Raw genomic sequence first — 25,342 nt, 5'->3', positions numbered from 1 at the left:
GCCCCATTTCTTTAGTTTTAGATTTTTATGCTGATTAATCTCTTCCTCCAGCTTCCTGTGTCCTAGTCTAAGAAAAATGAGCCCAAAGGAAAGTAAGATTTTTTTTCCTATTAAATTGCTCAGTGGTTCAAAAGATGAATAAATTGGAACTTCCTTCTTTTTTTTTTTTTGAAAGAGAACAAGTAGTTTTGCCAAGGACTCTTCACCCCCAAATCCAGCTAGGCGCCCAAAGGGCTTCTCCTGGATCTCGAAGCTGGGTTTCTGAGCAGCACCACCTGCTGGTCCTACACGTGTCTTACTTCCTCGGCCCCAAATCTCTCTCTGGTGGACTTGCATTCTTTCAGAATTCTTCGGCACCTAATTACAAGTAAAGCAAAATATAAAGCAGTTAGAAGCGGCGAAACTGCAGCTCCCCAAAGATAGGAGAAGGTAGCCACCCTGCGGCGTGCGTCAGGAACGCGGCGTGGAGAACTAGGGCGGAGCTGGGCTGGCGCGAGCTCACGGGTGCGCGGCGCTGCTTCCGCATCGCGCGGCCCCGCCCCCCGCGACGCTACCGGCGGTCACGTGACGGCCGCGCGCGCGTCCCCGGCTGCTGCGGGCTCCGAGGCCGAAGAGAAAAGACTGCGAGGCGACCGCGGCTGTGGCCACAGAGGTGGGAGTCGGGGCAAAGCCCACTCGAGGGGCAGCCGTTCCGGGATCCTAATTCGGGGAGAGGAGTGATGGCCTGCAGTGTCACCTCCAACGGCGACGCGCTCTGGGTCGGCCATGCGCTCTGGGCCTGAGAGGGGCGGCGGCGGCGGGGTCAGGGGCCGGTACGTAGGTGGACGCCCTTGGGCCGGGGCGACCGCGGCTGTTGCGCCGAGCCGGGGTGGGACAGCTCAGCCTTTTCCGTCGCTCCCAGCTTGGCTGCTGTCACAGGCAAGAAGACGGTGACGGGCTCTGCGTTGCCTGGGGCCACCGCAGCCCCTGTCCTGGGCGACAGCCCGGAGCTGGTCACGGTCCGGGTGCGAGAGGCGGAGCAGCGGCCATTACTGCGCAGCCTCTTCCGCCGGGGTCCTCGTCGCTGCCTTTGGTGGCAGCCAGGTCTCTCTCCTCTCCTCTCCCCTCGTCGGTTGTGTCAGGCCTCTACGCGGGGACTTTTGGATTCAAGATTTAGGGGCGGCAATGGTTTGAGGGGTATCCTACTCCCAATTTCCCGTGCGGAGGCCTCTACCCGGGCCTTGGGTCAGGGCGTAGAGTTCCTGCATTTTGTCTTTTTCCGGAGTGTCTTTGGCTTCTTTCTTTTCCCTCTTTCCTTCCTCCTCCTGTTCAGTTTCTGGGTATTGCCTAATATAACGAGCAGTCCCTCGCCTTGCCCTGGTTAAGCCCAGCGCTGTTATTAAAGCATCAGAATCATTAAGAGATCTCTCAGTACCCGTTGAGCCTCCAAAAACCTCGGTGCATCTTAACAGCGGAGGCTGTTGCTTTGTTCTTTTGGTTGCTGGGTGCGGAATTCTCTCCCTAGCCCCCATCCCGACTGAAAGAGTACGGGCCTTATATTGTTGCCGCTGCTTTATTTTCCGTGGGCATCTAGAGAAAGGCTGAAAAATTGTTTTGAGTTTACACACACTTCTGGCAACTAGATCTTTTCCCCTTGATATCGCTTTTAATATGTTTTTCTTTTCCCTAAGTGCCATTTTAGTGAGCATGTTTCTAAAGTACGTACATTTTGTTTAAGTAATATTTTGTTTATTAAGTAATATTAAAACTGTGGAATTGAGAGAAGAAAGCCAAGAAATGATAGAAAAACGCGTTGTCTTTGGATGATTGACATTTCAGGTACCCCTCCAATGTGTGTACTTTTAAAATAGAATTTGAAAGTATGAAATTGGCGTTAAAAGCAGTATATACTTATGGAAACTGGAAGACTTAAAACTGTTTTTGTTTTTTTAATAAGTGAATCTATATTTAGACTTTTAAAAGACGTGGCATGTAGGACACAGGAGGAAAATGACCTGCACAAATAACAGGATTTATGATGTTGGCTTTGCTGTTTTTGTGACCAGCAAATACTGTTTGTGTTGAATGTCTGGGAGTGCTCTAAAAATCAGGAAAATACATCAAGTAATCCAATTTTAAAGAGCAAACCGGAAAAGTGAAAAACCACTCTAGAAATAGATTTTGGATGTGTTTGTTTTAGCTTGTACATCTTAAATTGGAGCATTTTGTTAAGCCGAATCTTTGATTTAGAATTTATGTTTCAAGTGGGCCAGTGTAAATTGTGGGCAAATGAAAATAATGGTAAACATTTGTAGGATTTTGTTATTCACTCGTTGTTAAAAACTTGGTAGAATTATAATCATCAGGAAAACTGTTTTTCCAGGTAGCTGATCATTAGACAAGAGGAAGAAAAAAAGAATTTTTTTTTTTTTTTTTAGGAGACATGTATCAACTGGTAAAGTATTTTGTTTTTGAGTTGTGCAAGGATGGGGCAGATTTTTTTTTTTTTTTTGAAAGGATCTAAAAATGATTTCTTGACTTAGTAGAAGAAAAAGATAGTATTAAATTTTTTCTTTTCACAATATTGATCTGCATAGAGAATATTATCTCATGTATTAGCAATTTACTAGCATAAAACACCTGACACACTGTCAGTTGGGTATTTGAATGCTTTTTTCCCCCAGTGTTAGTAACAGAAGGTGAACCTTTTCCATCCTCTTGCCTGGTTTTTGATTGTGCCCAAGGAACCTGATTTTGTGCGACCAGCTGGATTAGAAACTGTCTTTGTGGGTATGGAATCCATCTTATTTACATTCTGCTACAATCACCTGTGCTGTTTATGGACTGTTGAGTGTTCATGGCTTATTACCCTTTGAGTTAGTTAAAACAAAACCCGTTGTTAAATCGTATTAATTAAAGTATTTAGAATTATGGAAGTGTAGATTAGGGTGAAATAACTAAGACATGGGAGTTGTGACTTGACCAAGGTCACACAGATAATTAGCAGCAGAGCTTTTCTTATTTACAGAATGGTTGCAGGCTATGCAACTTCTGTTTTATGTGATTAAAAGACAGTATTTGTTCACATTCACATTTAATGTTTTGTTAAAATAAAATGCAAAGCCCACATTTTTGGGTGGAAAATATAAAGATTTAATTCTTGGGTATGAAGATTGTGAAGCCCGGAGATTGTCATACAGTAATGTTTTTTATGGGAAGTGTTAAATGCAGTGGTGGAAATAATTCTTTAACATAGAGTACTGTAAAATATTGAACACCATTTAGTTGAAATGAGTTTTGACCAAAGACTTTTGTTTCCCAGTATGACCTGTGCTTTCTGTAAGCTGAGTTTTAGCAGGAGATGAGAAGGAAAGCTAAAAATGGAAACATTAGGGCATTTAGTTACATCTCTCAATTTGGGACTCTTTCTTAAGAAATATTAAGATGTATCTGCTAAATTACACCCGATCTCTCTCTCTGTGTTCCTTCTTTTACTGGTCCTTGCTTTTTTTTCTTTTTTCTTTTTTGACTTTGTATACCAAAAGTTGTAAGATTTGTAGTATTTTTCTTTTCTGTCACTGGTATCTTTTATATAGACATTTCCTGTTTTGTGTATTTTGAATAAATAAAGAGAACTATTTTATTAAACATTAGCTGTTAGTATAATTGGAAAAATACAGGAAATCTTCAGATCTTTGTAATTTGATATTTTAACTGTTACATGCTTATCTTTTTCTTTGATGAGTTCTTTTAAAAAAGGTAATCATTTATTTGAATCTATAATTTAAAAAAAAACTTTTTTTTTGACTCCATGACTGACTTGAAAAGTGGAGTTGTAATTAAGCCTAACTATTTTCAGAGAAAATAACAGTAGGTGCAAATAATAGGAGCATGAATTTGTTGAGTGGTCACAAATTATAAATAATACAATATTCATTTTCATTTATACTTAATTGGTTGAATGGGTAAATGATTTAAATTAACTGATACTCTCTAATCTCTTTTATATATTTTTAAATTCAGTCTGCCACTTTTTTTCTTTAGAATTGTTAAGGGGCAGAAATATCTCATTTAGTTTCATATGTTTTCTCTTCCTATGTTACCTTCCTAATAGTTCTTTTCTGTATAAGTTTGCACCTTAAGAAGGAACCTTAACCCATTAGCTAATTGGTATTTGCATGTCAAAATATTGTGGTAAATTTTACTGTAATAATTCATAAATTGTGTTGACTTTGGTCATAATTTATAAATCATTCGTTGCAGAAGGAATTATGTATGTTTGCCAAATTAATTCTGGCCTGTATTTAGAATTATACTATTCTTTTATCTTTGGTTGAAAGTAAAAGCCTCCCCCTCCCTCCATTAAAGAAAAAATATTTGGTTTCAAACGTAGAAGTTTTCTGAGGGCTACTTTACATGACTGTTCTGAATATTACTGATACATGCCATACCCTATGTTGTGCCCAATTGGCATTGTAATTCTCAGAGGCTAGAGTTGATGGATCTATTTGGTAGAATTGGGACTAGCTAAACCAGTCAGTTTTGATCACAGCAAAATATGCAATTTTCTTTTTTATCTGTGCCAGCAAAGGTGTGAGTAAAGTAACATGGAGTTCATTTTCTTTATTCAGCAACTCTTGTAGTAAATTGCCAGTTTTGTGTTGGAAAACACCTGTTGGTATGCAAGACATTCTAAACCTGCATTGCCAGTCTGGTAGCCACTAGCCACATGGAGCTATTGAGCAAACTATGTGGCTAGTCTGAATTGAGTTGTGCTAGAAGTAAAATACACACTAGATTTCAAAGAGTGTACACACACACGAGTGTAAAATATCACATTATTTATTTATATTAAATACCTGTGGAAATGGTAATGTTTAGAATATATTGGGTTAAATAAAATATATTCTTTAAATCTACCTGTTTTCTTATTATTGTTAATGTGGCTAATAGAAAATGTGAAATTACATATGTGGCTTGCATCATCTTTCTATTAGATAATGGTATTCTAGACCTTTTCTTTGAGATACAGCACATTGAGGAAAATATTTTTTTAAAGATACACTTGAGCTTGAATCTCATCTCCCAGTATTGATAGTTTTGTGATTTGGGGTTAAATCCTTGTGGGCTTGGGATGCCTCATTTATAAAATTTCTCACAGAGTCATTTTGAGGATTCAATGATATAATGGGTCTACTAGTGCTTCCTGAACTTCAATATGCATATGAAATACCTGGAGATCTGATTCTCTTGGTAGGGAGTGGGGCTTCAGATATTTTGTTTGTAAGGAACTCCCAGGTAATGCTGATGTTGCTAGTTGAGGACCACAGTTGTCATAGCTAGGATCTAGATTACTACATAGGTTTTAGTTTATTTTCCTTCCCTCAACCATTATCCATTTAGAGTCAGCTTTGAAATTTAGCCATGGGATACAGGAATTGGAAAAGTCCCCGTAGCTTGCAAGATTTACTAAAATTGGTTTTATTCCTAGATTTTTATCTGCATTCTGGAGAATTCATTGCCAGGGAATAAAGCTGGATAAATGATGTACTTGTCAGAAGATATAAAGATGGCATGAATTTTATATTTGTAAATGTAGTAACTCCCTCTGTTAGATTTTAAGTTGTTTAAAGAAAGGATTAGAGCTTAGATATCTTTATGTCTTTTGTGGCTGGGTGCCTATTCACAATTAGAATGCAAATGTTATGTTAGTAAATAAATTTAGTTTTTCATTCATCCAAGAAATACGAGTTCAAGTCGTCAACAACTGATTGGCATTTTACTGGCTGCTTAGAGATATAATAGTCCTTGTCTTCAGGGGGCTCGTGGTTTACTAGAAGAGTCAGAAGCGAACAGATGATTGCAGTGCATATGATAAATTCAGTAACAGAAGAATTACAAAATAGAGGGGAGGGAACAGTTTTTTGGAGGTAGTCAGAGAAAGGTAGTAGCATTCTTTTTAGCCTTAAAAGAGGGAGACTATACCAGGCAGGAGGAAATACAGAACTACAGAGGGAAGTTTGGAGAACTGAGTAATTAGGTGTAAGTAGAGTATTAATTTGTGAGAGATAAATAAGACTAGAGAGTTACTTAGGTTTCAGGTCTTTAAGGCTTTTGAATATTGTCCTAAGGAGCTTTACCTTTGTTGTATAGGCTGGAGAGCCCATGTAGGGCTTCGCGTATGGAAGGCTTCATTTTTCTTTTAAGAGTATCACACTCAGAGACTTGGTGAATAAATTTAAGGGGTGATACTGAAGCAAGATAATCAGGCGGAACAGTAGTCCGGGAGAGAGAGGATAAAAGTCTAAACTAGGGGACTAGCAATGGCAAGAGAATGGAAGATAGATTCCAAAGGTGTTAGGGATGAAAGTTGACAGAATTTGGTGTGATGTGTTGGGAGGGGAATGAGAAAAAGAATTTTGTTTTTCTCTGTCAGCACTCATTGGTTAAGGCATGGAAGCTGAGATGTCACATTGTAAGATGTATGCAGAGATGGGGGTGTGTAGAGTATGTGTAGATGAGAGACAGAGATATGAGAGAACCAAGCATTCTCTTAAGAAGTTAAAATGGTTGGGCTCCAGATTGGGCGGGAAAGGAAATGAGATCAGGTATTGGAGAAAGGAAAGGAGGTGGTCAAGAGACTGGAGGGCCCCTTGAAATTAAAGAGTGGGTGTGGGAATGAATAAGTGAGCTGAAAGGACCGGAGCTTGTGATCTGAGAGTGACATTAAGATTTTAGAGAGGCAGTAGTTTTAGGAGGCATCTAGTTCCAAATGTGGCCATCATATTTTGTTGGGGGGAGGGCGGTGATGAAGTTCATTGAATTTAGGATTTTAGGAATTGGAAAAACAAGGACAGTGTTTCTCAAATTGTATTCGATGGACTACCTGCATCAGCATCACTTGAGGTGAGATTCCTGGGCTGAAACCCATCTCTACTGGCCTGCAGTACCTCGGGTTAGAGCCTGAGAATGTGTATTTCTAACAAGCCACCTCTGGGGGGCAAGTTCAAGAACCTCTGAGTTAGGTGTTGAATGGTTTATTCTCAAGGATATTTAAATAGGTTCATGGTGAGATGTCAGGAGATAAGATGAATAGGATGACCAGTAGTGAGCAGATTAAGTCAGTACCTTAAGGGTTAAGAGAGAATAGCTATAGGGGATTATAGCCAATGGTTAGAGACTTCAAAGAATAAGTGGGGGTTTTTTGTTTGTTTTTAAGAGCAATGATGTTAGAATAGTAGAGTGTTTCCTACTGTCTTGTGTGTGAAACTGGACAGTTTCTATTTTGAGTAGGCTACAGGAGGGAAGTGAATGATGGAGTATTCTTTGGTGCCATTGAAGTTGTAGGCTCTTGGAGGGTAAAGTGAAAGTGCTGTGGGGGAAAGTCAGGACAGTGGAGTCTTACCATGTAAAGACTAAGTTCTAAAGTCAGAGTAAAACAAAAAGTCAAGTTGTTTAGAAACCCTTTCTAGTCAGTTACTTTTGAAAGTTCTCCAGTTTTGAAACAGATTGCACACTGTTTGGTCTGTTAAACATTTGGTGAGATAGGCTGGCTTGTATTTAAAGGCCATATATCGTCTTAAAAATCTTTAAATACTAAAATTACAAGTTTTTTAGGGAGATGGATTCCCACACTGTGAGCGGCACATGGAACTGAAAGAGTATTTGTCTCTCCTGTCTTGTGGTTACGGTGAAGCCCGTCATCTCTTTAGTCATCATGTATGCTTGATTCTAATTTCTGTGTGGTAAAATGAGCCTCCTACAGTGGGCATGAAGTGGAAGGAGGAAATACTAAATGAGAAGAAAGAGGATTAATGGCTGAGATGATGCTTTAGTTGGTGACTCTGGACTTCCTGGACAGCAGGCATCTTGAGAGAAGGTTGGCTTAAACTTGGACATACATATAAATACCAGGAGGTCCTAGTTAATGTGATGAGGACCTTGCCTTCCCATACATTACCTTCTTGTAGGAAGGCAGTGGCTATGGAATACATTCCATGTGGGCTACTTTGTCCATATAGAACTTGTTTCACTTAAATTTTTTTTCTTGTGGTAAAATATATCAGTTGGCCATAGATGGGTTTATTTCTGGACTCTCTCTTCTGTTGGTATCTTTGTCTATCCTTATGCCAGTACCACCCTGTCTTGATTACTATAGCTTTGTAGTAAGTTTGGAAATTGAGAAGCTTGAACTCATCAACTTTGTTCTTTTTCAAAATTATTTTGGCTATTTGGGGCCCCTCACAATTCCATATGAATTTGAGGATTTGTTTCTTCATTTCTGGAAAGAAGGCTCTTGGAATTTTGATAAGAATTATGTTTAATCTGTAGATCACTTTGGATAGTTCTGTCATCTTCATAGTCTTCCAATCCATGAACACCAGCTGTCTTTCCATTATTTAACTCTTCTTTAATTTCTTTCAGCAGTGCTTTGTAGTTTTCAATGTACAAGTCTTTCACCTCCTTGGTTAAGTTGATTTCTAGGTATTTCATTCTTTTAGATGCTATTATAAATGGAATTCTTTCTTGATTTCCTGTTTGAATTGTTGACTGCTAGATACAGAAACAGAACTGACTTTTTTGTGCATTGAACTTATAACAAACTGCAACTTTGCTGAATTTGTTTCTTAGCTTTAGTAGCTTTCTTGGGGATTCTCCAGAATTTTCTATATAGAGAATAGAGGAAATTTTACTGTCTCTGCAAATAGTTAATGGTTTTACTTATTCCTTACCAATTTGTATGCTTTTCATATCTTTTTCTGGTCTAATTGCTCTGGCTAGAACTTCCAGTAAAGTGTTGAATAGCAGTGGTGCAAGCAGGCATCCTTGTCTTGAAATTTTTCCACTTTTGAGATAAAATTTGCCAGTGAATTTTGTTAAATGAAGAATCATACATAATTGACTGAATTAATTTTTAATTTTGTTGATCTTAGTCTGTAGAGAAGTTGATGTTGAAATTTTTCTTTTGCAGCACAGGATGATCCAGCAATGGAGGAGAAAATACTGCAAACTGGTTGATTGCTCGTGAAGATGATGTTTTATTTTTGTGACAGGCATCTGTGGGATCTGTAATAGAAATGTAAGTATGGCATCATGTTTGTTCCAAAGCTGCAGTAAATTAAGTGGACTGGTATAAAATGTAATAAATCAAGTATCTGTCATAGTTAGTTTTAATTATACAAAATGAGCATTTTATATAGACTTTTAGATCTTTGAGTTGACAATTTTATTCACATTAAATTATTATTAATGTAGATTTCCAAAAAAAAATCTCTTCATAGGGAAAAATCTCTATTAAAAAGTGGAACTGAAGACAGAGAAATTTGCTCATAGAAGGCTAAAAAAAAACTGGAAAGATCTCCAGTTCTTCTAGGTTCTACTTTTTCTTTACATAGTAATTTACTTAAATAACTAAGCTAAGGAGATAATATCAGCCTTTATAAATAAGAAAGACTTATGGGTTATAGAACACTAGTTATTAAAAACATGTTTCACTAAATTAAATTGGTTTTTTAATTAATTGGTTTTTTTAACAAGTTAGTACATGCATTTTAATTCCTATTGGAGTCACTGTAATCCCCAGTTTTACTAGTTCTGTTTTCCTATCAGTTTCTCTTTGTGAAATATGCTTTAAAATGTTAATACTACCTTGATCTTGCCCATATTGAACTTCGTTCTATTATTGATGAAACTTTTTCACACAATGAACATCATATTTCCGTCTTCCAAGTTGATGTGAAAAATATCCAACTTGAGTCACTCATGAAAAATGCAGTGAACACTTTACTTTTACAGTTTTGGTGATAACAGTGTTTAATATACTTGACCAGAGTGTGACCCTTGTAGATACTATTTCACATGTTCTCCCAGTTTGACATGTAACTATTGTTATCAACTTTTCAATATGGTGCTTTGATTATATATTCCCATTAAAAGTATGACCATATCATTCTTAGTCAGTGTTGAGAATTTGATAAAAGACAATTGAAACCAGTAAGCATTTTTCTTGAAAATTGGGACAAATATATTTTTTATTTAACCCTGTTCATGTATTATCTATCTATGTACATATGTATATTTTTTAATCCTGTAGGTCAGATAGTCTGACCATCAGACTATCATGGCCATCAAGGAACGAGACTGTGGTCTAGTAAGTAAGACACATATGTAATTAATAATTACACAGTAGAAGAAATACTATATTGAGGCAACAATAAAATGCTTTCAGAACTGAGAGGATTTATTCCATCTGAAGGGTTCAGAGTGAACAGGGAACTTTTGGTTTGGTCTTAAAGAATGAATAGAATTTTAACAATCTGAGAAAACTAGGAATTATTTTTTAAGCCAAGGGAATGGGGAAGGGCACAGCCGCCTAAATATCAAGGTATCTTAGGGGAGTCAGGGAGCAGTCCTATGTGTGAAGATGGAGTGGGAAATAGAGACTTCACAGGGAATGAGTGTTTATTTAGTGCCTACTTATTGCCAGGTGCTTACTGGGTATTTTACTTGGATTATTGAATTCAGTCAGAAGATAGTAGTAGCCTTATTTACTGATGAAGAAACAGAGATGAAGTCATTTTCCCTGTGTCAGTGTTTACCAAATTTCTCTGAGAATAATCTACTAGGGCACTTCTTGAAAACTGAGTTTTAGACTCTAACCCAGATGTGTCCAGATTTCCAGGAGAGAGCACACCAGCTAATTCTCATCTTCCGAGAAGTTTGGGAAACACTGTTGGAGGTCAACAGTAAGAATAAATGATAGATTTTAACTAAGTCTGTTTTACTCTGAAGGCTATGTCAGTATAATTGAAAGCCAGTGCTTAGGAATTTCTATGAGATTATGTAGGCAGTAGAAAACTATTGAAGATTGAGTGGAGGGGAGACTAATTAGACATAATTGAACTGAGGAAAGATGAAGAAGAAAGGACTGAGGTCAGGAAGGCCACTTGGGAGGTCAGTATTTTGTACAAGAGTGTGTCCAAGAGGCCAGAATTAAGGTCACAGCTTTAGGAATGAAGGGAACACATTCTAAAGAAGTTTCTGTTGCAGAAAAGCAAAGTGGCCAAGGAATAGGGGGGCACTGAGGATGACTCCCAAGTTTTATCCAAGATAGAGACCAAAGGAAGAGGGTGTACATTTAGGGGAGCAGATAATTTTGGTTTTATTAATGTTTGATTTCAGGTGGCTGGAGAATATTGAGGTAGACTTTTTGAATACAGAATTGGAAATACAGATTTTAGGTATCCAGAACAGTTCTGGATATTAGATTTGGGGACTCATGGGGGTTTATATATATATACTATATATCTACTGAGTATTCCAAACTAATACATCTATATAAGTTTGGAATATTCAGTAGATTGTCTAGGCGTAGAATGTAGTATGAAAATTTGGTCACCCAAGAGCCCCTGTGAGGAATACTGATATTTAAGGGAAGCTAAAGAAGGTAGAAAAAAATGATACAGAAAGGAGAATTGGGAGAGAGTACCATCATGGAAATGAATAATATAAATTTTTAGAAAAAGAGTCGATGGTTAATAATATCATTTAGTGCAATGGGATCGAATAGATTAGACTGAAAGAGGTCATTAGACTTAGCATGTTAGTTGATTTTGAAATTTAGGGATGGAGAATATTAATCGAAGTCTTGGAGGAATTGGGATGGTTTAGCTTTGAAAACTAGCAGTACCCCATCCTGAGCCAAGAGGAATGATGATAAAGTAGAGTGAAGATAAAAATAAATTTTGAGGAGTCATTCATACCTTATTTCTTAATAAGGGAGTCCAGAATATCTTGTTACTAAGAGGTTGGAGAAGTTTTGTAATAGCCTTTGTGGGAATAGGGAAAGAAAGATGTCTTAGCTGAGTAAAAAGTAATTGATAGCAGGCTTGATGGATTCTGGGAATCAAAATAGCTAATCAGTATATGGTGCTCACAATTTTTGCAGCATATATTTCACTACAAATATGGAAATTTTCATAAGTTGAAGAGTAACTTTTATAAGTTCTCTCCTTGCTTGACCCTTCTTTTTTGCAAATGTCTCCCCTTCCCCATTCCTCTCTGACCATTCCTCCCATCCTTTGCCTCACTTATAAATGTTGGAGTAATCCAAGGTTCTATGGTTGGCCCTTTTGTGTGCTCTCTCTACAGGTTTAATTTGGGCATTCATACGTTTTTATGTCCCAAGAACCATGTATGTGTTGGTGACTCATGAGACTTCTTTCTGCTTAGATTTCTTCAGAGCACCTATCTAGTAAACTCAACTGTCACCTACCTGTCTTCATCTGAAGACTTTATAAATATCTCAAAGTCATTATGTCAGAACTCGCCTCAAGTTCTGAATCTTGATGAATGATGCCATCATCCATCAGTAACTAAATGCTTTCATTTCTGTTTGCTTAGTATTTCTTATATTCTATTGTTGGAGCCTTACATCTGTTCCCTCCCGCCCCCCGCCAATTATCTTATACCTGGATTACTATAAATTTTAGTTTCCTTTTAGCCCCATGCTACCAAGTCTTCCTCCAAACTCCTGTCCAAATGGTCTTGATAAACTACTAAACTGACTGTCACTTCCTAACATAAAACCTTTCAGTGAATTCCTGTTGCCTCCTTAGGGGTTCATATATGGACCAGCTTCATAGAGATCCTTGAACTCCTTGACGTTATATGTAAGATTTCCTTAATAAGACTGTGAACCTAACAATGTTTAAGAACCATTTGTATTTAAAATAAGTGTTTAAGCTTACTAAGATAGCGTAATGTACAAGATCTTTGCAATACTTCTTGCATAGTACATTTCATCCATTCAAAATGTATCTGTCCCCCTCCCTGCTAGTTACTGGGGAGTACAAAGGAAGAAATGGTATCCTACACTTATCAGAAACCATTAGGTAATGTAGTGTTCTTCAACTTAACTTTGATGGCAGGTTTTATTATCCATTTCTCTGCTAGCGCCATGGGCATGGTAGATGCTCAGACACTTTCTCTGTTCAAAACTGAAAAGGCTTAAGGAGAAATACGTGACAGCTCTTGCAGCAGGTGATAAAAATGTCATTCCTTTATCAGTAACTTCCTGAAGTCTTATCTTTCCTAAAATTATTGATGGCGGTTCTTACATTTGGATAGTCATGATTATTTTAGAGGCATTCTGTAACAGTTAAGGGTAAAGACTATGAAGTCATATCACCTGGATTATGAAACCTAGATTTGAGGCTGGCTCCGTCACTTAATGAACTGTGGCTTTGGGTATTTCTTCACCTGAACTTTCTGTACCTCAGTTTCCTCATCTGTAAAATAAGGAAAATAGTGGACCCATTTCGTAGGGTGATAAGAGGATTAGATATAAAGTGCTTCGCAAAATATCTGCCACATATTATGCAATCAGTAAATAGTTGTTATATTTTAATGTAATAAGATATGCATCAACAGACATCCAACAGAAATTAAACACCCACCAATTACAACACACTGTACAATAGGAAAAGTTAAGAATTTTGCCTTAAGGACTTAGGAATGGTCATTGTTAAAATTAAAATTTTAATGTTATATTTTTAACTTGTATTAAACCTCAAACTCTTTATATTCCAGCAGAACTAAAGATTTGAGGAATTTTTTTCTTTTAAAAAATAGTCAAAGTTTTGGGAAGGAAGATGCCATTCTTTTTTGGTAGGTCTGCACAAAAGATGTTGCAGTACCTTATTCTTTATTCCCTTTTTTATGTTTTTAATTGGATTCTGAGCCCAGACTTAAAAATCTGATTTTTAATATTTGTAGTTTTTATTGCTGGCAGAAATGTCTTCAATACTATGTAAGCTAAAGGTCTTTTTCGTTTATAGTAATTTTACCTTTCTTTTGACTAATGAAATGTCTTTAGGAAGATTAAACAAAATCTGAATACTTGGAAATTTCCACTAAATCTGCCCATATCCCTCTATATTTGGTCTTGTTGAAGAGAAGCCTTACTAGCATTAATAGACGTTTATTTGTCTTCCAGAAATATTTTACATAGTTTAGAAGAAGAATGGGATTTATGCTTAAAAGTCATAATATCACATTAAGAGTTCAGTTAGTAAAAAAGTCTTGGAAAAAGTGAAACATTTACTATGTTCTTCAGCAGAGTTGGACTAACGTCATTCCAAATTTCTACATATTATTCTTAATTTAGTAACCAGGAAATAAATTCCCTTTTCCAAAATGATCTCTGAAGTTTCCTGAGACATTTATTAGGGAATACCTCTCTTTGATTAGCATTCTCTTTATCAAATCCTTGCTCTACAAAAAGGAAAGGAAAAAAAGCATTTCTTACACACCAGTATGATCCTCTGAACATATTCAGTCTCCAACCCATTTGAAGATCATTGAAACTATGCAAAGAAAAAAAGTCTGTTTTGTAGAGTAGATTAAAATGGTAATGAAAATTACCTTGAAGTGTGTCTATAGATAGGCAGGCTAGTGGTTTGGGTTGCTTTGTCTTTATCTTGTTAAATATCTTAATGGTATCTTGTCCACTGTATGTGCCTCATCCAGAGTTATGTAAAAAGTATTTATAAGTTCTCTCCGTTTCTTAGTTGGTGATAGACTAGGAGTGTATTTGGTGGGCTAAACAGAATCAGAATTTGATGTTTGCTATGGCAAATTGATAGTTGAAAGTGCTTTAGGTGAATGAAACTTTAACTATCTTGTGTCTGTTTTCTGATGAAGTTTATCCAATTTTACTTCATTCTAATGAGGGAACCAAAATACCTGCCCCAAAAGAATTGTTTTGCCTTTCTAAGCTTGTTGCTTTCACAGTTCATGTCTTCCCCTGAGATGGTTGTAATTGCTTTTTTTAGTTTGTTAATTATATGTTTACGTTTATTTGTGCATGCAAGAGTAAGAGTCATATAAAATATTGATCATATTAAACAGGATGGAGAGTAATGTTTTTAGGTTGAAAACTTTCTTTTTTGTAGATAACTGCATCTAATGGAAGATTGACTTTTGGGGTTAATTTTACTTAAATACAGCAGGGTTTGGGATTATGTATCTTTTAAAAGTATGGCATTCATCCAAGTTGTACTGTTGGATATTTTATTTACATTTTACTAGACATTTTCTTTTTAAAATTTTAAACTTATTGGCCTGTCCTTTGCCCAGAAGGTACCTAGATAGTTTAGGATATGGACTTATTGTATATGAGATGTTGCCATTGTTTTTTCAGAGTACTGATGAGCATTAGCCCATTTCAACATTTTGTCTTCCAAATAGAATCAAACATCTCGCTTACTCAGTTAAATTATTACTTGTGGATGGAGGGCTTCCTTATTTTCTTTTTCTTACTTGGGCTTCAAATAAATTTGGAGATTTTAAAAAAAGATTTTCAAGAATTTCATTGACAACTGATTTCTTTAACTTAAATTGAAAGGGATGAAAGAATATATGTACTAATCGTTCACCCTTTCTACAGCTGATTTTAGTTCTTTTTGTTACGAAAATGTTAAGTTATCCTGAGATTTAAATGTAGCGATAGGACCTGATGAATTAAAACTAGGTAGCCAGTGCCTTACAACTGTTTTCAGTTGTTCTTTTCCTGAGCACGGCCTATATATAGCTTTTGCCAATAAACAGAAAAGTGAGAAGCTAAGTTCAGTTAGCAAGTATTTATTATGTACTGTGTGATGAGCATGTATTAGATATCTTAGAAAAGGGAATTTTGAGTCAAAACATGAATTTTTCCTGTTTTACTGATGAGAAAACTGAAGTCCCAGAAGCATGGTGTGTGAGATATTTTTTCTTTTAAATCTCTTAAAGGTACTTTGGGCACTGAGTATGGTATTTGGCCAAATTGAAAGTAGTGTACATAAACTGTTACCACTGTGTAAGATTACCTGGGGCAGACAAAAGTATTCTGAATCTTTTGCTAAATGACAAATGAAATATGTGGTATTCTGTCTCTTGCCATTTTGGAAAGTACTTAGATTTTGTATTCAAGAAATACATATGAGTTTTTGAGAGCCTAACAAAATATTCTGTGTACAGCCAGTTCATTTTAGGGGAAATAGGTGGGGGATATTAATTGACCGGTTGAGAAGCATGTGCTTTCACTTATAACTCAGATTGTTAAATTACAAAATCTTTGAAGGCACGAGTGTATCTCAAAATACTCTGAAGCTCCTGTAGTGCCTAACATGTATTAAGAGGTCATATTTGGTTGACTTAGAATTTACCATAGGTTAGGAAAAAGTTGTATTTTACTAGGTTCTGTAACTTAGAGTTTCTGGTAAAGGAGTTGATTGGAAATGAAATTAAAGGTTGAAAAAAAAAAGATTGGAAATTAAGCATTTCATGGAGATCAGTTCTTTCCCTTGAGACTGTGTGTTGCTTCCTTTTCTCGATAAGTGCAGTCTTTTCAAAAACTTACTATCATTTTGAACCTTGCCTGTTGAGGAACCAAGGACACAGAAAAAGCAGTAAGAGAATGGATTTTTGTTTGATTAGATGTACTGTGATGAAAGCCTAAGAGATAAGTGTGAACATTTTTACTGACTATATACTTTTTGTAACCATTGAACCCATTTTTGAGAGCTTGATCTTGGGGAATAAAGCAGATATCCTTATGGTGATTAAATACTAAATATTCCGTATTTAAAATGGTAGAACCAACTAGTAGAGAGAGATTGCCACTCACTTTAAGCAGCAGTTAATTAAGGGCTGCTAGTCTCTGTGAGGTCTTCACCTCCATTTCTCAGTCTTTCACTTATCACTCATATACTCCCTCTTACCATTTTCTCCCCCTTTAAAATATCTGTGGTTTCCTGTTACTATGGGATTAAACCAAATCAGATGTTTCTTTAGCAGGGCACAATAAGGTTTTCAGGTTGGGCATCTGGTTACCTTTTCAGCTTTATTTCCTGCTGCTCCATTGCTTATAACTCAGTGCTTTGCACATGTCTCTGCCTTGAATCTCCTCCACTCCCCAGCCTCCTGTACCCCAAATTTTCTAACCTATGTTTATCCTCTCATCTCTCTTATCATTGTTAGTTTTAATAAGTATCCTAACACATTTCAGTTATTGTAGCAATCAGGTCACGTTGTGAATATCTGCTTGTTTGCATGTACGTTTCCTTATTTAACAGAGTAGGTATGTGTCTTAGTCATCTTTAGATCCATCAATACTCAGAATTGTATATGGACCATAGTAGTAGTATAATAAATGTTTATCTGAATCAGTAAGGTGGAAGTTCCAAATTTTATGCCAGTGTTTAAGCTCTATACATCATTTGACAAATCTTTATTTTTTAATTTAATTTTTAAAATTTTTATTGGAGTATAGTTGATTTACAGTGTTGTGTTAGTTTCAGGTGCATAGCAAAGTAAATCAGTTATACATACACATATATCCACTATTTTTTTTTTTAGATTTTTTTCTCATATAGGCCATTACAGAGCATTGAGTAGAGTTCCCTGTGCTATACAGCAGATTCTTATTAGTTACCTATTTTATATATAGTAGTATGTATATGTCAGTCCCAATCTCCCAGTTTATCCCTCAAACTTATGGTACCTTATCCCCTGGTAACCATAAGTTTGTTTTCTACATCTGTGACTCTACTTCTGTTTTGTAAATAAGTTCATTTGTACCCCTTTTTTTTTGGATTCCACATATAAGTGGTATCATATGATATTTGTCTTTCTCTGTCTGACTTCACTTAGTATGACAATCTCTAGGTCCATCCATTTTGCCACAGATGGCATTATTTTGTTCTTTTTTATGGCTGAGTAATATTCTATGATATGTATGTACCATATCTTCTTTATCCATTCCTCTGTTGATGGACATTTAGGTTGCTTCCATGTCCTGGCTATTGTAAATAGTGCTGCAGTGAACATTAGGGTGCATGTATCTTTTTGAATTATGGTTTTCTCTGGGTATATGCCTAGGAGTGGGATTGCTGGGTCGTGTGGTAGTTCTATTTTTAGTTTTTTTAAGGAACCTCCATACTGTTCTCCATAGTGGCTGCACCAATTTACATTCCCACCAACAGTGTAGGAGGGTTCCCTTTTCTCCACACCCTTTCCAGCATTTATTGTTTGTAGATAGTTTGACAAATCTTTGGGGTTTTTTTCCTCTCTCTTTCCTCTTCAGGGCAACTTCGGTATTCATGTTATTTTCCCCCATGGTCTTACATGATTGTAACATTTGTTGAGCTTTTTTTTTTTTTTGGTGGGGTTGCTTCCCGTCTAACTTCTATGAATTCATGGAGGCTTTCTCAAGAGAGATATAAGATGCGTAGTAGTTTGTCCATGGCGGGGCATGAGAGGCAAGAAGTGAAGAAATGTTCCATATAGAGAAAACCTATTATTGGAGGGAGTAGCCACTGTGGCTGGAAGCCTGATCAAGGGGAAGTTTGATGTGAGATGAGGCTGGCGTGGGAGCTGGCATCCAGACCATGCAGGGCATATAGATCCTGGTCTTTAACCTAAAATCAACTTTTTAAAAAGGGGTAAGGCTGGACCCATTAAAAGGCATATGCAGTAATTTAATAAGTAGTGTTTGCTTGGTGACTAGGGAAGGGTAGAGATGGATAGTAGATGGATTTAGGGGATATTTAGGAGGTAAAATATAAAACTTGCTGATGTTTTGGTTGGGGAGGGGTTAGGAGAAGGACAGCTTCAATGATGGATTTCTGGCTTGAAAAGCAGATGAATAGAGGTGTCTCCAGAGGGGCATTTAGGGAGTGAGTAAATAAGGAGGAAGCAGATCATAAATTCAGTTTTTGTGCCTTCAAGACATCCAAGAAGAGATCTAAAATAGGCAATTAAAAGTATAGGTATAGGGCTAAAAGGAGAGACCTGGGCTGGTGACTGTCAACTTATGAGTTGGTAACAGTTGAAGCCATGAATATAGATGAGATCATCTTGAAAGAGTATAGCAAGAAGAGCATATATATGGTTTAGAAAGAGGCAGCAACAACAGAAAAGGCCATAAGAAGAGAGTGTATCACAGAGGGGGAATGAAATGACTGGTTGAACCAGTGTTTTTAGATTATACAGCAGAGAAAGGGAATTTCTAGAATTTAAACTCTGGTATTGATTTCATATGGTCTCCTTGTCAAGTACCAAAAGTACATTAATACATGGCAATATTTGCAAAACTGCACCTAGTAGTATCCTAAAAGGCTACAAAATTTGTTACTTTCTGCAACTGTAACCTGAATTACTTTTAGCGATTTTCTGTTTCTCTACTTTCCAGACTGATTGTAAAAGTCTAGATGGGTTGTATTGATACATTTTAAAAGCTTTGCATTTAGTTCTATCTTGCAAGTTCTGTGAATGAATAGAAATGGTGTATTTATTTGAAATCTATACTTTGGTTGTATGTTTTTATTCTTGGCTTAACATTTGTGTGCCTCATTGCCCCCCACAAGTAAAAATTAATACAAATCAAAAAGATTTTTCTGTACAAGTTAGAGTTTTTTCTCTACTTTCATTTTTGTATCCCCATTGTCTAGGATGTGGCTTGCATGTAACAGGTACTTAATGTTTTCTGAATTGTTGAATTAAGATATTGGAAGAGTTAAAACAAGATTTTAATATTATATGTATTTTCTCTCATTTTCTCAGGATGGCTGGCTGTGGTGAAATTGATCACTCAATAAACATGCTTCCTACGAACAGGAAAGCAAATGAGTCCTGTTCTAATACTGCACCTTCTCTGACTGTCCCTGAATGTGCCATTTGTCTGCAAACATGTGTTCACCCAGTCAGTCTGCCTTGCAAGCATGTTTTCTGCTATCTGTGTGTGAAGGGAGCGTCATGGCTTGGAAAGCGATGTGCCCTCTGTCGACAAGAAATTCCCGAGGATTTCCTTGATAAGCCAACCTTATTGTCACCAGAAGAACTCAAGGCAGCAAGTAGAGGAAATGGTGAATATGCATGGTATTATGAAGGAAGAAATGGGTGGTGGCAGTATGATGAGCGTACTAGTAGAGAGCTGGAAGATGCTTTTTCCAAAGGTAAAAAGAGCACCGAAATGTTAATTGCCGGGTTTCTGTATGTTGCCGATCTTGAAAATATGGTTCAATATAGGAGAAATGAACATGGACGTCGCAGGAAGATTAAGCGGGATATAATAGATATACCAAAGAAGGGAGTAGCCGGACTTAGGCTGGACTGTGATGCTAATACCGTAAACCTAGCAAGAGAGAGCTCTGCTGATGGAGCGGACAGTGTACCAGCACAGAGTGGAGCTTCTGTTCAGCCTCTGGTGTCGTCTACTGTAAGGCCCCTGACGTCAGTAGATGGGCAGTTAACAAGCCCTGCAACACCATCCCCTGATGCAGGCACTTCTCTGGAAGACTCTTTTGCACATTTACAACTCGGTGGAGACAGCATAGCTGAAAGGAGTCATAGGGGGGAAGGAGAAGAAGATCATGAGTCACCATCTTCAGGCAGGGTACCAGCACCAGACACTTCCATTGAAGAAACCGAATCAGATGCCAGTAGTGATAGTGAGGATGGATCTGCGCTTGTTGCGCAACACTCCTTGACCCAACAGAGACTTTCGGTTCCTAATCCCAACCAGACAGTATCTGATCGATCTGATCTATCAGGAACTGATCCATCCGTGGCAGGGGGTGCAACAGTGGGTGTCAGTGTCAGATCCAGAAGGCCTGATGGACAGTGCACAGTAACTGAAGTTTAAGTAATAAAGTTTTCAGATCCATGCTCAAGGTAAAAATGGTTACCTGTACATTTCTGCCCACATAACATTATACTCATCCCTAGTAGTGCATTTTGGGAGTTGGGGTGGGAAGGGGTATGGTAAGGATAGACCTGTAATTAAAACGTCTATCATGTCTCTGTTGAGAAATTTATTTAATATAAGGAACTTGGGTGTTAATAGTTGAGAGCTGTTTAGTAATAACCCAGTTTTCTTGAGGTCTGTTTATAGTTTTTTAAAATATCTTCAGTTCTTTTGGCCAGCGTGTATTATTTGTGCATTAACGATCCTCATCTGATTCTTGCATTGTCATATTTTTCTGCATGGAATGACATAAAAACCATTACTAAAATTTGGCACCTATGAGATGTCTGGGATCAGTATGAACAAGCAGCTCAATTAACGTGAGCATAGATGTGAATTTGGGGTTTTAAAATAGATGAATAACAACTATTTAATAGTAAAGTTACTGAAATGGAAATGTAAAGAAAACAGCTTATAACTTATGTTTCAGAATCTTGTCTAACACACTTCATGGCGTTCCCATAGGCTTTGCTGTCTAGTCCTTGTAGTTTGAGGTGTGTCTTGATCCACATTTTTCTTTTTGATTACAGACTTTATAATTTAATAAATACTAGAGTTTATCAAAAATAATCTGTCTCTTGAGTCTGGAAGGGGATGGAAACATTTTGACATCTGTGGCCAAAAGGTCACTAAAAAGGGGGTGATTTGAATCGGTGGTGTATTCAGCTTACATAGTCCACCTGCTCAGAAAAGTCTGATTTCTTCATAGAGAATATTTAAACAGAGTCTACAGGGAATGTTCATGGAATAAATATGTATGGAAATAAACCTAAAGCCTGTGAGACTTAAAGGCCTTAAATAACTGATAGTAGAGACCGTGTATATATATTAGATTTTCTTTGCCAGTATTCATTAATGGCTAACCCTAATCTGAATTAAATGGTAGGCTTATTTTTAAACAGCATTAGTAGACACAAAGGGATTCAACACAAAATGTGGTACAATCTATATAGCAAGGTAGGAAGCATTGGGTTAACTTGGTAATCCAGAATTTGATTCTGAAGAAAAGTAACGCTGAGTTTCTCTTCTATATTTTCCTGAGTAAAACAGTAGGATCACGAAGCATACGCAAGTTGTCTTTAATATGATTTTTCAAAGGTGAATTGAATGTTACAATAGCGAATATAAACTGTCACTACTTTTATTTATTTTTTATTTTTTTACATATTTATTGGAGTATAATTGCTTTCAATGTTGTGTTAGTTTCTGCTGTACAACAAAGTGAATCAGCTATATGTATACATATACCCCCATATCCCCTCCCTCTTAAGCCTCCCTCCCACCCTCCCTATCCCACCCCTCTAGGTGGTCACAAAGCACCGAGCTGATCTCCCTGTGCTATGCGGCTGCTTCCCACTAGCTATCTATTTTACATTTGGTAGTGTATATATGTCAGTGCTACTCTCTCAGTTTGTCCCAGCTTCCCCTTCCCTCACTGCATCCTCAAGTCCATTCTCTACATCTGCGTCTTTATACCTGCCCTGCCACTAGGTTCATCAGTACCATTTTTTGAGATTCCATATGTATGCGTTAGCGTACGGTATTTGTTTTTCTCTTTCTGACTTACTTCACTCTGTATGACAGACTCTAGGTCCATCTTTTTACCTCTTGTTGTGATTGATAGGTTAGAATTAGGACTTAATTCTTTGACTTACGTTTTTTAAAGTCTGTATTACTGAGATGATCATAAAAGTCGGAGTTGCACATTGTTATTAACTTTACTTTTAAAAGATAGCTAGTTATAAAAGAAGAAACGCTAGCTACTTTTCAGAAAAAAATAGAAATCTGATGTAAAATGCAAATGTATGTTACAGGATGCTTCCTGAGTCTCTGCAGTCCTTGGCAGTTTTGATCAAAGTTAAATTTGATTACTATGTAAACTATAGTACTTCTTAACTACTGGTTTGGAAATTCTGGAGCACACAAATGAACTGGCCAATTTTGTAGTTAGTAGACTTTCTATATGGTGACTATCATTGTTTCATAGATAATTTAAAATAGAAATCTAATAATTATTTAAAAGATCAAATAAATAAGGTCCAAATTTGTAGAGGGTTGAGGTGAGGAGCATCTTTATTTAAAAGAAGGGCTGTTACCCATGACTTCTTTACTCCAGCTGCTTGGAGCAGAAGAAAAGGACTAATCATAACCTTTGCATATTTTCCTGTCCCCTGACCCCTCTCCACTTTTGCTCTCTAAGTTTCATTAAGCTGTTTTTGTAAATTATTTCCAGGTAAGGCAAGACAAAGACTTTATGAAAAATAACACCAGAAATAGATTTTGTGTAGTTTTTTCTTTTAAAAACTGGTCTTTGGTTATAGCCTAAAAACTAATATGGGAATTTGGGAATTGCTAATAATTTTTAAGCTGAAAGTGTTGCATATTTTAGTCAGATGTTCAAAATTACTTGGTAAGTACCCAAATAGACTGAAAACTAGGCCGATGAGCTCAGGTATTCAAACAGTTGTTGAAAACCCAGATACTAATAGTAGCCTTCAAAGTAGTTTTGACATTCATATTTAATATCATTTGACTTTTATACATATTAATCATTGGAGTTTTACTTGCAGTACATATTTTTAAAAACTATTTATTAAACTTTCCTTTCCTAGCAATAGCCTCTAAATTTGCGGGTCCACCCCAAACTGTTCCTAAAAGATCTCTTTCAGTCTGTAATGCCTCCTCTAAACAAAGCTCTTTGCCTGAAGAAACAGATTTTTTCAAAGCTCTAATTACTTCTGGTGGCCCTTTGATAAACTGCTGTAGCCACTCTTGTGCCTCTCTGAGACATTCGGTTTCATCTGAAGACTGCAAGACCTCCTCAACCACTCCTATTTGTAAAGCTTTTTTTGAATCCAGCTTAAGGGCCCCACTTAACACTTTGAGGGCTTGTCTACTGCCAATTATTTCAACTAGCCGGGCAGTACCTCCCCAGCTTGGTATTATACCCATCTCCTTGTGGACAAATCTGATCTCACTCTCGGTAGTCATTAATCTGCAGAAGAGAAAAGAAAAAACTTAATTGAAACTATATATGCTTTAGTCACAAAGTACTACCTATTCATAATCTGATCTGAAATCTCCATAGATCTTTACAGGTAGATGTGTTGTATTAAAAACAATGTTCAAAAAATCTGGCTAAGTATAGAATTCAATTTATTGCACAGTATTTAGCGCTTCCCTTTGAAAACAAGGTCAACATTCTTGTGCTCGCTTATCTTTTACTTTGCATATAAGAATCTAATCTTTATGTTTACTTCTAAGAGCCCGAAGTGTATCTTTCTCAAGTGAGTGGTGGCCTACTGAGAAAACCTGGATTAAAGTGAAAATATGGGAGTAAGGAATGTTAGGTGCATACCATGAAAAAAAATGCATAGTAAGTTAAACTCAATAGTCCTCAGGGGAAAAAAAAATGTTTTTTTTTTTTAACTCAGAATTGATTGATCTGCTCTTCCAACAAATATTTCCTAAGCACTACCAATGCTAGATGCGGGACTACAGGAATGACCAAAATAAAATCCCTATGCTGAGTTTACATTCCTGTTAGGAAAGACACTGAACAATATAATGTCAGTGGTGATAAATGCTATAAAGAAAATGAGGCAAGGAACTAGAGAATGAGGCTATGTGTGTTGGGTGTGTGCTATTTGAGATGGAGAAGCCCTCTGAATATTTGAGCAGCTACCCAAGTGAGTGAGCGATGCAAAATTCTGGGAGGGAATTCCAGGAAGAGGGAATTGCAAGTGCAAAGGCCTTGAAGTAGAACTGCTTAGTATCTCTGGGGAACAGGCTAATGTAGCTTGAATAGAGCCAACAGAGAGTAATGGGGGATGAAATCAGACAGGTAAGCTTATAGGCACTCAGACAGGTGGTCAGGTTTTATTTTTAAAGTGTGAAGCTCTTTAGGAGGAGGCTGACCAAAGGAGTAGTATCTGATGTTTTGTAAGAGTAGCCTATTTAGCATTTAATAGCACACCAACTATTTAAGGAACTTTATGTTAACTAATCCTCAGAACAACCATGTGAGGTACAGTAATATGCTCATTTTACAGAGGGAAACAGAGGCAACAGCGATTGAATAAATAGCGCACCCAAGGCCATGCAGCTATAGCAGGACCAGAATTTTAAATCCAAGTAAGTTAGCTTCATTATGTGTGCTCTTAACCTCACAGTACATAAAATAGTTAACTAGATGAGAGTGGAAGCAGGGATACCATTAAAGTTTATAGTGGCTTGGGTTGGACTTGAGTGATTTCCTATAGCAGGGATTCATTTCCCCCAAATCTTGGGACTTTTATGAATAGGGTAATTAATAACCAAGTGGAACAATAAAAGGGAATAAACACAAAGAGATTAGTGGGCACAGCAATCACATTTGCCAGTTAAATATGTGTATAGTATCAATAGGCTGCATAAAGCTATACTGTTTAGAGTATGCAGCTATGAGTTTTATTTGGACTGCATGCTTCAATGCATTCACTATGTTAAAATCTCTAATTTGGACCAAAGGTCATGTCTGAATTTTAATTTTTTAAGAACAATTATTGCTTTCAAACTACTCATTACAAAAACGAA

General features: G+C 37.0%; 2 protein-coding genes across 10 annotated transcripts in view; one reads left to right on the top strand and one right to left on the bottom strand.

The window, feature by feature from the left end:
* The first annotated feature begins 563 nt into the window (after positions 1-563).
* Positions 564-21,337, top strand: RNF146 (ring finger protein 146). 4 transcript variants are annotated; one of them, XM_068551074.1, is made up of 3 exons: positions 564-652; positions 8,956-9,058; positions 19,585-21,337. In XM_068551074.1, coding segments are annotated over exons 2-3 (1,083 nt in total). In that variant the 5' UTR covers positions 564-652; positions 8,956-9,056; the 3' UTR covers positions 20,666-21,337. The 4 variants fall into 4 exon arrangements, with proteins under 4 accessions (XP_068407175.1, XP_068407172.1, XP_068407173.1 ...); XM_068551071.1 differs by having other exon boundaries at positions 8,951-9,058; XM_068551072.1 differs by lacking the exon at positions 564-652 and adding an exon at positions 659-812 and having other exon boundaries at positions 8,951-9,058.
* The window catches only part of ECHDC1 (ethylmalonyl-CoA decarboxylase 1), a 60,241-nt gene continuing 39,749 nt past the window's right edge, over positions 4,851-25,342 (bottom strand). For 3 of the 6 annotated variants that reach the window (XM_068551077.1, XM_068551076.1, XM_068551078.1), the window contains one exon: positions 22,823-23,762. In XM_068551077.1, the coding sequence (XP_068407178.1) occupies positions 23,354-23,762 (409 nt within the window). In that variant the 3' untranslated portion in view covers positions 22,823-23,353. Of the gene's footprint in view, positions 9,046-17,250; positions 20,358-22,822; positions 23,763-25,342 lie in introns of those variants that run through there. The other 3 variants (XM_068551081.1, XM_068551080.1, XM_068551079.1) reach the window with 3 other exon arrangements.

This window comes from Eschrichtius robustus, chromosome 9, assembly GCF_028021215.1.
Source record: "Eschrichtius robustus isolate mEscRob2 chromosome 9, mEscRob2.pri, whole genome shotgun sequence".
In the NCBI taxonomy this organism is placed as follows: Eukaryota; Metazoa; Chordata; class Mammalia; order Artiodactyla; family Eschrichtiidae; genus Eschrichtius; species Eschrichtius robustus.
The sequence above is the reverse complement of the archived record's forward strand: the minus strand, read 5'-3'. Positions and strand labels throughout refer to the sequence as shown.